The sequence below is a fragment of the Barbatula barbatula genome (assembly GCF_947034865.1).
Source record: "Barbatula barbatula genome assembly, chromosome: 1".
Taxonomy (NCBI): Eukaryota; Metazoa; Chordata; class Actinopteri; order Cypriniformes; family Nemacheilidae; genus Barbatula; species Barbatula barbatula.
In genome coordinates this window covers 26,755,014-26,767,598 of record NC_136766.1, presented here as the reverse complement: position 1 = coordinate 26,767,598, position 12,585 = coordinate 26,755,014, and the positions used below count along the sequence as shown (strand labels likewise).

Genomic DNA, 12,585 nt, shown 5'->3' with positions numbered 1-12,585 from the left:
CATGTAAACCCCGCCTCCAGAGACAAAGGGGTGTTGCATTGTTCGAAAAAACTGTACCTTCTCTCAACGTTTTCGAGCTTCGTTTTACCCCAAAATGCAGAACGAAATTCGCCTCGACTATTCCAAGCCCTTTAACATTTGAGGAATCCATTGTCCTCCCCTTCAACTGTCAGTCTGCTGCCAGCTTCATTCAAATCAATGCAACAGCTGTTTTTACACATCCAATAAATTTGCAGTGGAAAACGCACACCACGCCCACTAATTGTCTCCTTTGAAATTCCTTATCACCAGGAAATGTGTCAGAATACGGAAGTAGGATCGCAATTTCCAGTTCACGGGGACTTTAAAGCAAAAGTCTATAAATAAGGCAAGAAATGCTTTTGAATATCAGAAATAGAATTTGTTCTTCAACTATTGTCACAATTATTTTTCTTGGTTTTATTATCTGTTTGCAGAAAATGACGTGCAGAAATTATGCCAATGGTTGAAAATGTGAATGTGAATCTTTGTTTTGTTTGATTATTATTTTTAGAACAGAAGCTCAAGATACTGCAGCTGGTGGGACTGACGTAGTAAAACATCAAAAGCTATTAAAAAGGTTTTAAAGCCTAAAGCTTTATTTATTATGTTGTATGCAAGGCAAAGGGATCTCTGTATCACACTTTAATTCAAACTATGACGAACACAACATATTCTAATGATCAACGTTGTGTGAACAAAATAATTGCTTAAGTGTTTACTGCTGATTTAGTAAAATGTAATTATTTTATTTGAATTAATATTAAAAGTGTTCATGGCCATGTTTGAGAATAGCTCTAGAACGCTTCGTGTGGCTTATTTTGTGAACATATAACATTAAAATATAAAACGTAGACTTTCACCAACATTACATTGCGAAGGACTATATCCACATGGATGAGCCATGTGATGTCATCGTCGTCCCTGCTTGTATGCGGAAGTGACCACTGATCAAAGGTCGTGGATGGCATGCATAATGGAGGTATGTAACGGTCTGACACCTGCACGAGTGTCAATAAACATTTGTGCATTGAAATGTATCTGTTACATGTTGCTTGTACGTGTTTTCAAAGGCAGCGATTTAGAAGCCTATACAATTATTCAAAGTTTTATGCGTTTTTAAATAACTGCGCATATTTTTATCGATTCATTCGTGGGAAAAGGTGCTATTATTCGGTTGCATGCACTTTCAGATGCGAAGGAAATTGCTGAATTCGGTGGACACATGTGTGGACGAGGCTCTGGAGGGCTTGGTCAGGAGTAACGCGAGTCTGGTGCTGTTGCGGGGACACAGGGTTGTGCTCCGGTCTGATCTGGAAAATATCAGGGGCAAGGTAGCGCTTCTCTCGGGAGGAGGATCTGGACATGAACCCGCACATGCAGGTAATAGAAACATCGCCCCTCCCACCTGCTGTTTTTTGTGTGTTGCCCAGACACGCACATGCTCACTCGTGCTCTTAACTTTTTTACAACAAAAATGCAGTTTCTTTAATATAAAGAGAATTGCTGTGCCGTCGTAACCTTTAGATATATATGCATGACCACATAAAAATACTGTAGTATACTTTAGTATTTACTATTGTAATTTTTTTGCTGTAGTTTATGAGCTATTCCTACTCAGTCAGTGTTTACTATCCACATTATATTAACAATAGTGAATTGATAAACTAAAAAAGTTATATGGCTTGTCTACAGGGCACCAATGTGAGTTTTTTTGGGTTGACGCGCTGCTTTAAAAACTGGCCGACCAATATGAGGGTAAATCAGTAGCAATGTTGATTTTAATTTGTGAACTTGTAAAGTAATGTACACTAAAATGTACACTCACAGCCCCAATGTGAAAACTTGAAAAATGAAGATGAATGTTGCAGCAAAATGGTCACAAATGTGTAAACTGGCAATTACAAAATACATTGGCAGATACAAATGCATTGCACATACAATATTCACACGTTTTCCTAGATTCAGATTTGAATTGCAATCACAAATAGGCATCTACAACCTCTCAAACCTGTCACTGCAATTTCAAATCTTCCCGCATTCAATGCCATAGCCATTCATTCAGTCGATCAGCTTGTTTTCTCACAGCCATCCATTTTATTTACCAAAAGCAACAGTAGCATAGGTTGTCTGATTTATTCATAGTTTACTGGGAGATGTAACGGAAAACAAACATAACAAAAAGTGATTTATTTATAATCAAGGTAAAATATGTGTTAGACAAATCAGCACAGAGGGACTTCTAGTATCCACAATTGTTCTAGAAGTGAATGGAGCTATAGCATTGACTGGACAAGCGGTTACCCTACTTCCGGTTTCTACATGTCATGCTGTGAAATACATAGACACATATATATATATATATATATATATATATATATATATATATATACTATATACAGTTTTAACAGTTCCGTATGACAATAAATACATTTTCAAGTCTAACCATCTTAAACTGAAGCCAAAACGTTTCCGTACTCCACGTAAATAGAAAAGTAATGAAATTAGTTGAGAAATAAAAAAGATGTTGTGTTTTTATCAAGAAAACTCCACCATTCACTCGTATGTCATTGTAGTCTGCTTTTGCCCTCACCAATATGGCAGCAGCGATGATGTACGATACAGCGGACATTGAGGCTTCTAGTTAATATATTAACTTCTTGATAAAAGTTTTCTTGAAAGGAGTTTTCTTGATAAAAACACAACATCTTTTTTATTTCTCAACTAATTTCATTACTTTTCTATTTACGTGGAGTACGGAAACGTTTTGGCTTCAGTTTAAGATGGTTAGACTTGAAAATGTATTTATTGTCATACGGAACTGTTAAAACTGGCTGTCAAGCAATCGTTTAGGCTAAATAATTGTGTACACATCGCTAATGTGAAATAATTGAAGGAAGATTAAATGCACATGATCAGAACATCTGTTCACTTTAAAATGCAGGGAAAATCTAAACAATGCACCTTTATATGACTATATTCTGCTATTTCATACTTACAACGCACAGCAGTGTTATTTGCTTTACAATATCACATACATCATGTTTTATCACTGTAAAGGGTTTACCGGATTAATAAAATAACATATTTTATCTTGTAATCGTGTTAAACTACTACAGAAAAAGCCATTTCTACTGTGAAAACATCAGTTTTTATATTATACGCAAATTAAACTATATAACCTGGGGTGTTTTGTTCGATTATTCAAATAAATCTCAGGATTAATCTATAAATGTCTGGTGTCTTATTGTCGACTTCTGGTTATTTATTCTGTTGTCTTGTCTACAACATATCACTGAACATGGTGCCATCTAGTGGATTCTCACGAGTAACGGCCACAAATAATGTATTTAAGTATGAACCAACTAGATAGATGAAAAAGTTGTACTCTACGCATATTGTAAACTATTGAAATGTGTTAAGAAATGTAAACGTGATTGTGCTTTTAATGCCGAAAAAGCGCAGCACTCCCATTGGGTTCAGTGGGCTTTTAGCCCTCACTAATATGGTGGCGCTGTTGAAGTATCGCAGAAGCGTAGCAAAACGGCCAATGTGGTGTCTAGCTATTTATTATGTCTATGGTGAAATAGGTCTATTCGTCTTCTGTGTGACAAGGAAGTGTCAGAAGCATAAAGTTGCGCAACGCCAATGCAGTAAAAACTGGTCTCATGTAGCCTACCACAGAATACAAAGCTAAAGATTTAGTTTATGGATAGAAAGAGTAGAAAATAAATAGAAGTCAATACTAATTGTTCAGGTGTTGACGGAAGATGTGTGTTTTAAGCCGATTCTTATAGATTGCTACAGAATCTCAATCTGCTGATTTTGTAGCAGTGGGCAGATCATTCCACAAATGTGGAAAAGATCCAGAGAAGGTTTTCCCTTTTTGGGATGGCACTACAAGACATTGTTTGTTTGCGGATCATATGGGATCTGGCGGGTAAATAAGTCTGTAGTAGCGAGTGAAGATGTGGGTATGCAGAACCAATGGTGGTCTTGTAGGCCAAGAGCAGAGCTTTGAATTTTACTATAGGGAGTCAATGTTACTTAATGAAGAGAGAAAGTATGTTTCTATAGATCTTTAAAGTTGTATAATGCTGCCACAATAAAGTTGTTTCATATTAGATGGAATGCTTCATTTATGTGAAAAGGATTAGAAATTTTGATTCAACTGTCCCATTACTTTTGGTCCCTTGAAAAAGGGGGGAGCTGCATACAGTATTGAAGAGCTGTCAGACAGTTTGAATGTGAATAGAATGTAAATAAAGCAGAGAGTGTGCACTTTAAGCCAATATTCTTTAGGCTACTGTTACTTTTTTAATACATTAAGGTAAACAGCTAAAAGAAAAAGGGCCACTGATCAAATGTTTATGGACCGTGAGGTACATGAGGGTTGGCAACACTGATTTTCTGAACCCGTATGTTCTCTTTCACAACAACAGGTTACATTGGCATGGGAATGCTGTCAGGGGCTGTGGCGGGAGCTGTATTTGCTTCCCCTCCTCCCGGTAGTATCCTGGCTGCCATTCAGGCTCTGTGGAGTCGAGGTGCTTCAGGAGTGCTGCTTGTGGTAAAGAACTACACGGGTGACCGCTTAAACTTTGGCATTGCTGCAGAGCAGGCCCGGTCACAGGGCATCCAAGTGGACATGGTGATTGTGGCAGATGACTGTGCCTTTGCTCAACCCAGCAAGGCCGGTAGGAGAGGCTTGTGTGGAACCGTGTTAGTTCATAAGGTAACTTTTCCGATCATCCCAGAAGCTACAGTCGCTGTAGTCATAGTCTACATGAAACACTGATAACACTGCTGGACATGGATGATTAAAAGAACAGATTATATCATAGACCACAATGACTAGAAGTGTAAGATATGATGATGTAATGAAGGAATGTATAAGAATCTCTGTGTTTATTTCTTGTTATCTTTCACTCCTTAATAAGTGCCATGTTTTCTTTTTAGCTAGCTGGAGCACTGGCAGAAGAAGGTTGCCCATTGGAAACAATTGTAGCCCGAGTGAATGAAGCGATAACAAATATTGGTGAGATTTAGTCTGAACGTCTGGCTACACGAGATGTGTTCTGTGATTTGAACTTTGTTGTTTTAACAGGTACATTGGGTGTTAGTCTGTCTCCATGCAGTGTCCCTGGATGCCTTCCATCCTTCCAGCTTCCACCAGGAGAGATGGAGCTGGGGCTTGGTAGGTCTAAATAAATCTCAGTTAATAATTTACTTATTTTGACATCTTTATTGGCATTTAAGTTGGCTTGTGTATTTGAATAGGGATCCATGGAGAACCAGGTATTTTGAGATCAAAGGTGAGTCCTTTCAATATCTCAGACTCTCTTGAAGGAAAGTGTAATGGCATGTACTGTATGCTTCTTTGGGATTGATGGAATTGATCTTCAGGTGGCCTCTGCTAATGAAGTTGTGAAAACGATGATCAGTCACATGACTGAATCCTCCAACAAATCACATCTGCCCCTGAAACCCGGTAAGACGTGTAATTTGTCAGTACAGGGTTGATTCCAAAAGCGTGTCTATTTTAAACTGTATTTTTCTCACAGGAGACAGCGTTGTGCTATCTGTAAATAATCTTGGTGCTCTCTCGTGTTTGGAAATAGCTGTGGTCACGAAAGCAGCGGTACAACTCTTAGGTGAGAATAAAAAAACAGAATACTTTTATCAATAAATGTGTGTATTTTATGTAAAACAAAAACAGTCTATACACCATATGTTACTGTAATAAAGGCTTGAATGAAATAAAAAACAATTTCATTATAAACATTAATTAAAGTGTCTTTTTTTAGAGGAGCATGGTGTAGTCATTGTCAGGGTGATGTCAGGATCATTTATGACATCATTGGAGATGGCGGGAATGTCTCTTACCTTATTAAAGGTTGATGAAGAGATTCTCAGACTGTTTGGTTCGTTTCTTTGCAATGATCCCTTTACATGAATAATGTAAACTAATAATCTTTAATATTGTAAAGCATGCTGCAACCAGATGCTAAATAATGCCAGTATATTTTAAATAAATCTATTTATGAAGTTTTTTCTTTTAGATGCTAAAACAACAGCCCCGGCCTGGCCCAATCTAAGCAGTGTATCTATGAGTGGGAAAAACCTGTTTATGGAACCTGTGGAAAAACCTGCTGGACCTGCAGATAAAGGGAATGAAGGTAAAGACGTGACTCAAGATGACGTGATATGTACATTTTAACATTTCTTTAACATCAATTTATGTGTGTTTTCTCTAATTAAATGCAGGATTAAAAATCGTCCCCAAAGCTTTGGGCTACACCAAATTAGTTATATACCTTAACATTAGGCAATATGCAAACTTTAACATACTTACACAGTTCTATTTATTCAATCTATGCACAGAAATGAACAGTACTCCTGAAAAAATTATTTAAAATAGTAGACAAATAGTTACATCCTATTAAAATGTATGCTTAAGTGTTTTTTTACTTTAAAAGCATCCATTGGTATACAGCGATGTATGGCTTAATATATGAACAATGGCATTGACTTTATAACTGTGAAATAAGAAAACCATGTAACTGTCACAGCATAAATAAACTTTGAAAAAATATTTTTACTTTGAGGCCGCCATTTTTTTTTTTTGCATCAACATCCATGATGTCAAAAGGTTGCAACCTAAACCTGTTCTCTTTCGCAACAGCGACATACACATGTTTTCCATATATAATGTAAAACAAGATCAAATATATAAACACACAGGGACTGTATATCCTCTTGACACAAGCCAGCCTGCCTGCCATAAAAGAAGAAGCATTCAGTATCAGTAAGCGTCTGTTCATGGTAAGCGTGCATTAAATCAAAGCTTTAAACTACCGCCTTTAAGACATTTAAGACATCAGCATCCACCATAATCGTATACTTCATTATGAGAATATACTGATAAACACAATAACAAGATGGCTGCAGTTTGGTTATTTAATCTGTATTAGAGCACACATGAATATTAGCCCCCGTCAGCTAATGGCCGAGGGAGAGAAGACAATAACATTATTTTAAAGTCAAAATCTGGATAAAATGCATTGTATAATGGCTAAAACATAGTGTATATAATAAATTCGTTATTAATGTGCATGTTTGTATTGTTTCTGACAAACAATATGAAATTTATGAAAATACACCAAATAGCGTCTTAAATAAGAAAGAAAAAGACGCTATTTGGTGTATTTTCATAAATTTCATATTGTTTGTCAGAAACAATACAAACATGCACATTAATAACGAATACTCTAATACAGATTAAATAACCAAACTGCAGCCATCTTGTTAGTGTGTTTATCAGTATATTCTCATAATGAAGTATACGATTATGGTGGATGCTGATATATATATCAGTGGTGTGCGGTGGACTTAAAAAATGAGGAGGCAGATTTCTATCCATGTCATTTTTGTTAATCTCTGCACTATTAACAAGTGCGTTTGTCAGAAAACCAGTGTCATTTCAGTGTTTATGTGTGAAAATTTCCTTTTAATTACTACAAGTTCATTACAGTATTTACTTTTTGTAAATGTGATTTTTTTAGTTTTTTATTTTCCCTGCTTTGGGAAAAGGTACATCAACACCACCTTCATCTTCTTCTGGAACATTTGGGATTTCCTATATAAGAATAACATCATTACCAATACCATCAATTTAATTATTAGCAGTCCCAGAAATACTCAAAGCATTTAAGAGATCAAATCAAATAGATATGACCAGGGCCTCTGCTAGCCATTTTGGTGCCCTAAGCATAATTCCATTATGATGCCCCCCCCCCCCCCCCCTTAAAGGTGCAAACTTTTCTTCAGTAAACAGAATAGCAAAACAAAAACCTATCAATGTTTAACAGTAAAATCTCAATTCAGATCGCAAGCTGCACCGAAATTAAAATTGCTCGCCCCGCTCTGCACGGGCTCCGAACCTACGTCGATCCGAATAGGAGACGAGCGCTCTAACGATGAGGCTAAAGCAGGGGTGTCAAACTCATTTTAGGGTAAGGGCCGGATGGAGAGAAAAGTGACAATGTGCGGGCCGAATCACCTTTTTTAAACCATATTGCACCAAATTACAAATGAATTAGCAAAAAAACTAGAAAGACATACTGTTCTGTAAAAGGTGCATTTAATAAATCCTCAGAACGGTTCAATAACACTCTTATTCCTCTTTGAAAAAACAATTTTGTTTAGGTAAAGGCAATCAAAACCCTTTCCTTTGAATTTGAATATTTTTTGTCAGATACTTTTTAAACTAGTAATGACAAAAATGCAACAGACTCTATTTGTGTACAGACGGTCACATTAAATATGAACCATACAAGCTATACAATATAATTCACTAATAGGAAAAACTGCCTTAACATATTTAACAATTAGTACAGTAGTACAACTTCACTTTGGATATGAACATTAAATATATACTAGAAATTTCCTTTAACAACAAAAGATCTAGATCGCATCTGCATTATGATTTTAATTCCTGACATCTCTTTTCTTCAACCACATCAATCTCATGATGTCATTTAGCTGTCTGTTTGTTAGTCGAGAGCGCAGGTTGGACTTGTTAATGTTCATTACCGATTCTTGATGAATTCTCCCTCTGAAAACGGCTTTGATCCCGCTGCGATTTCGTTGGCAATCAAATAGCGTTACAGCTTCATCAGTCCCTGTTGTTTTTGTGATCATTGACTGCTTTTTTCCGAGGCTAAAGTTAAATTATTGACTTTTCGAAGTTGTCCAGTGTATTTATCATATTTCTCTGCGTGTGTGCCGTTTAATATTGTACTCGTTTTGCACAGCCACGGCTTGTGAGCAGATTAAACATACCGGCCTACCGTTGAACTCACAGAAGAAATACGTCTTCTTCCGTCAGCTTTCTTTATTTGGACATTTTAAAATCACTAGTCCTTGCCGCACAACTTAGCCGACTTTGTTTTCGAAATGTAGGCGGCGCTTTAGAATGCGCATGCTTGTTAGGGGTTCCGGCAGAAGCCCAATTAAATGATCAATGATAAAATAAAAAATGTAATAAAACAAAACATAATATGGCAGCGAAAACCTGATTGTATTAATAAACTTTAAATTAATTAAAAATAATAATAAACTTTTATTTCATATTTGTATTATTTTTCAAATCTTCCCTCGGGCCGTATTGGACGCCTTATCGGGCCGGATACGGCCCGCGGGCCGTATGTTTGACACCCCTGGGCTAAAGCGTCTCGCGTGGTAGGAGCGGCGGCGCTGGATGTGACTTACTTTAGCCTTGCTGCTATCCTGAGCAAGCCTGATCAAAAGCAAAAGTTTTTGAACAAATCTGAACCACGTAATATTCTGTCAACAATCGATAACTCCTCTGCCTCCGCCATCTCCGACACAAATCCTAAACTCCGATTAATACAACTAATAAAACTATTTAATTAACGTTCAATCTAATTTAGCGCCCGCAGTTTAAAATGAATGACGAAGACGAGCAGGAAGGCGGGATCTCGCTGATGAGTTAATCCAATCATAGCCCGTTGGAGGCATTGCCTCCTCTCACGTGACTTTTCTCCATTCTTTTCAATTACCCCCACTCAAACTCACGGCACGCTTTAGGGGGTATATGTAAAGTCAATGAGCTTAGAGGAGGCAGGAGAAACGCTGTCTCCGTTTGGATTTCTTTCGAGCGGGGTCGCTGTTTCACACTGTTCTACACGCTGATTTATCTCATATTTAGCTCAACACGTTATATCCGCTGTCCTATTCTATTTCTGAACTGTTAATAATATTCTCATTCGATTATTTTCGAGGGGGAGGGGAGACAGTGCCTCCCTGGCCTCCTCGGAGGAAACGCCCCTGATATATATATAATCCTACAGAACCTTATATTTACTGAAGAACTCATTCGTGTGTCTGTGTTTAGTTTGGCTGTATAGCTGTGCGTGCAACCATTTCGTGTCATCGAAAAAGAACATGGTGGCCTCCTTGGGTTTAAAATTGAGTGTTACATTTAGGTTTTTTTAAAGAATTGAAAATATTTTGTGTTTCTTCTTATAGGGGCTGTCCTTTTGAGCACAAGCCAAATACTATTGTTTATCTGTTAATCTCTTACATTGTTTGTGCAAGTGTCTAATATTGTAATGACTGTTTATGAATGGAGCATTTCCTTCTATATTGCCCAGCACAACATTTAAAAAAAGTAAATGAAAAAGTTGTATATGTTAACATTAATTCAAGTGTTTTGAACTAACAATGATGTGCTGGTAATGAACAGGTTCACTTGCATCCAGTATTCGACACGTTTTGGAGTCTATGTGCAGAATCCTTCTGCAGTACCAAGATGAACTCAATGCTTTGGACCGTGCAGCAGGGGATGGAGATTGTGGCAATACACATGCCCTTGCAGCTAATGGTAAACTTCAGAAAAATGTTGATTCTTTTTTTATTTTGTGCTAGTGCTTTATTTTAATGTCATCTCTCTCAGCCATTCAAGAGTGGCTTTCCATTAGCAGCATTCCTGGGAATGCTGGGCAGCTTTTGGCAGATCTTGCTCTCCTGGTTCAAGAACGGATGGGTGGCTCATCAGGGGCAGTATGTTAATGCTTGTCAGATTCAATCAGTTACATCAGTGTCTAAGTTGATTAACTTCTCTTAAATTATAATTAATTGCTCGGTTTTCTTACACTAAACTCCGCTTGTAATTTTTTTTAAGTTATATTGCCTGTTTTTATCCGCTGCTGCCCCTCATCTCGCAGAGAGCTGTGATGGTACTGCCTGGGCCAAAGCATTGAATGCCGGGACCGAGGCCATGAAGAGGTTTGTGACATTAATTCAAGGCTGTATCATTCTGTTCTTAAAAAATGGTGATAAATAATAGAGGTTTAGTCTGAACTGCTTAGTTGTAAACAATGAGTTGAATTGTGCCTTAAAAAGTCTTCAAATATTGCTCTGTTTTCCGACAGGTATGGAGGTGCTGAAGTAGGAGACAGGACCATGGTATGAATGAGATGAATAATTTTATTCTTTAACATGCCATGAAGCTATCACAGTTGTTTTTGGAAAATAGTGAATATAGATGATTAAACATACTCATGTGTCTATCCATGTTTCTTAATATGCTGTATTTACTTGATTTTAAATATTGAATCATTTGGTATATAAACTAATACAGTAAACATGACTAATACACAAATGTCAAGAAGCTTTTGTAAAATGATTAACTGTGACTTTATCATGCTGTTGTGATTGGTCCGTCCTTATCTGTGCTGAGACATCAGTGCTATAAAATAATGAGGTCATTGCATGCTGGTTGCTGCCTAAACTGTAAATCTACACTAGAACCTAAATATGTAACCTAAAAAAATCAAATGAGCTTTTAGTTATTTAAGTTAACAATTAGTATTTCCTCTTTGTATTTGAAGCAAATCTTATGGCACTTAAAGCTTTTTTGTTATAGCTTGATGCCCTGTGCCCTGCTGTAGAGGAAATGAAGAAACTTTCCACAGCACCTCCTGGTGGTCATATGGCTATACTACAAACTGCAGTGGAGGTATAAACTAGCAATTCAATATTTTACATGAAATAAAAGTTAACATTTGTTTAAAAAACTGTAATATTTGTTTCTGTCTTTTAGAAAGCAGTTTTTGGAGCAGAATCTACCCGCAACCTCACTGCAAGAGCTGGACGTGCCAGTTACATTGCATCTGAACATTTGACCCAGCCTGATCCTGGTGCAACGGCAATAGCCATTATTCTGAAGGCAGTACTAAATGCTTTGAAGGGCGACAGCGAAAGAAGCAAATGCTAACCATAGCATTGGGTTTACTTGATGTCACTTATTGTAGACTATTGATGGGGCTGCTAAACAAGGAAATAAATCAACACTAAAAACTGCCTATAAAACAGTGTTAAATTATAAAGGTCTGCAAGCAGAATTGTTTTTTCTGTAATGGATTTATTGCACATTATGAGATGTTTTTACGATTTTTAAAGGCACTAAATAGAGACTTTGAAGCAACATATATTATATACATGTAGCCAACAGTAGACGTAAATACTGCTCCTGAAAATCCCCCCAAATCTCACATATATAATTCAATCTTAAATATATTAATTTAACATTTTGATTCTGTTATAAATATTCTCATAGTGTTACTGAAAGTTTATTTGAACCAGCGTTGTTAACGCCTTCTGAAGTGGTCTATACAACGTAAACTTGAATAGATCATTATTGCAACTGTAATTTTAAAAACATTCTACTGAAATAAAAGGGAAAAAACGACTGTAACTGTCTGTGATGACATCATATTTATAAAGAATAAATTTGATATGTAATTATGTGTTCAAACATTTCTGCATGGGAAGCAAACACAATGTACAAGCATTATTATTATTGTTATTCACATTCTTACACACATCTCTACAAGGAACTTTACCATTTCATGCCTTTTTTTCATGACTTAATGCCACTTCTTAGTTGATATTTATCATCATGTTGACATATGTGTGCTGAGCTTCTATTTTGAATTCATCAGAATGTGATAATGGAGCCTTGCACTACTGCTAATGATA

At 36.7% G+C, this 12,585-nt stretch overlaps 1 protein-coding gene across 1 annotated transcript; it reads left to right on the top strand.

Annotated features, from left to right (window-relative positions):
- The first annotated feature begins 286 nt into the window (after positions 1-286).
- Positions 287-12,350, top strand: tkfc (triokinase/FMN cyclase). Its single transcript, XM_079452060.1, has 17 exons — positions 287-367; positions 533-1,000; positions 1,212-1,401; positions 4,461-4,753; positions 4,978-5,056; positions 5,126-5,215; positions 5,299-5,333; positions 5,425-5,509; positions 5,583-5,672; positions 5,826-5,942; positions 6,081-6,197; positions 10,289-10,426; positions 10,499-10,605; positions 10,727-10,830; positions 10,977-11,010; positions 11,471-11,563; positions 11,648-12,350. Exons 2-17 carry the CDS (start codon positions 983-985, stop codon positions 11,819-11,821), a joined length of 1,764 nt encoding a protein of 587 aa, XP_079308186.1. The 5' UTR covers positions 287-367; positions 533-982; the 3' UTR covers positions 11,822-12,350.
- Positions 12,351-12,585: the final 235 nt, after the last annotated feature.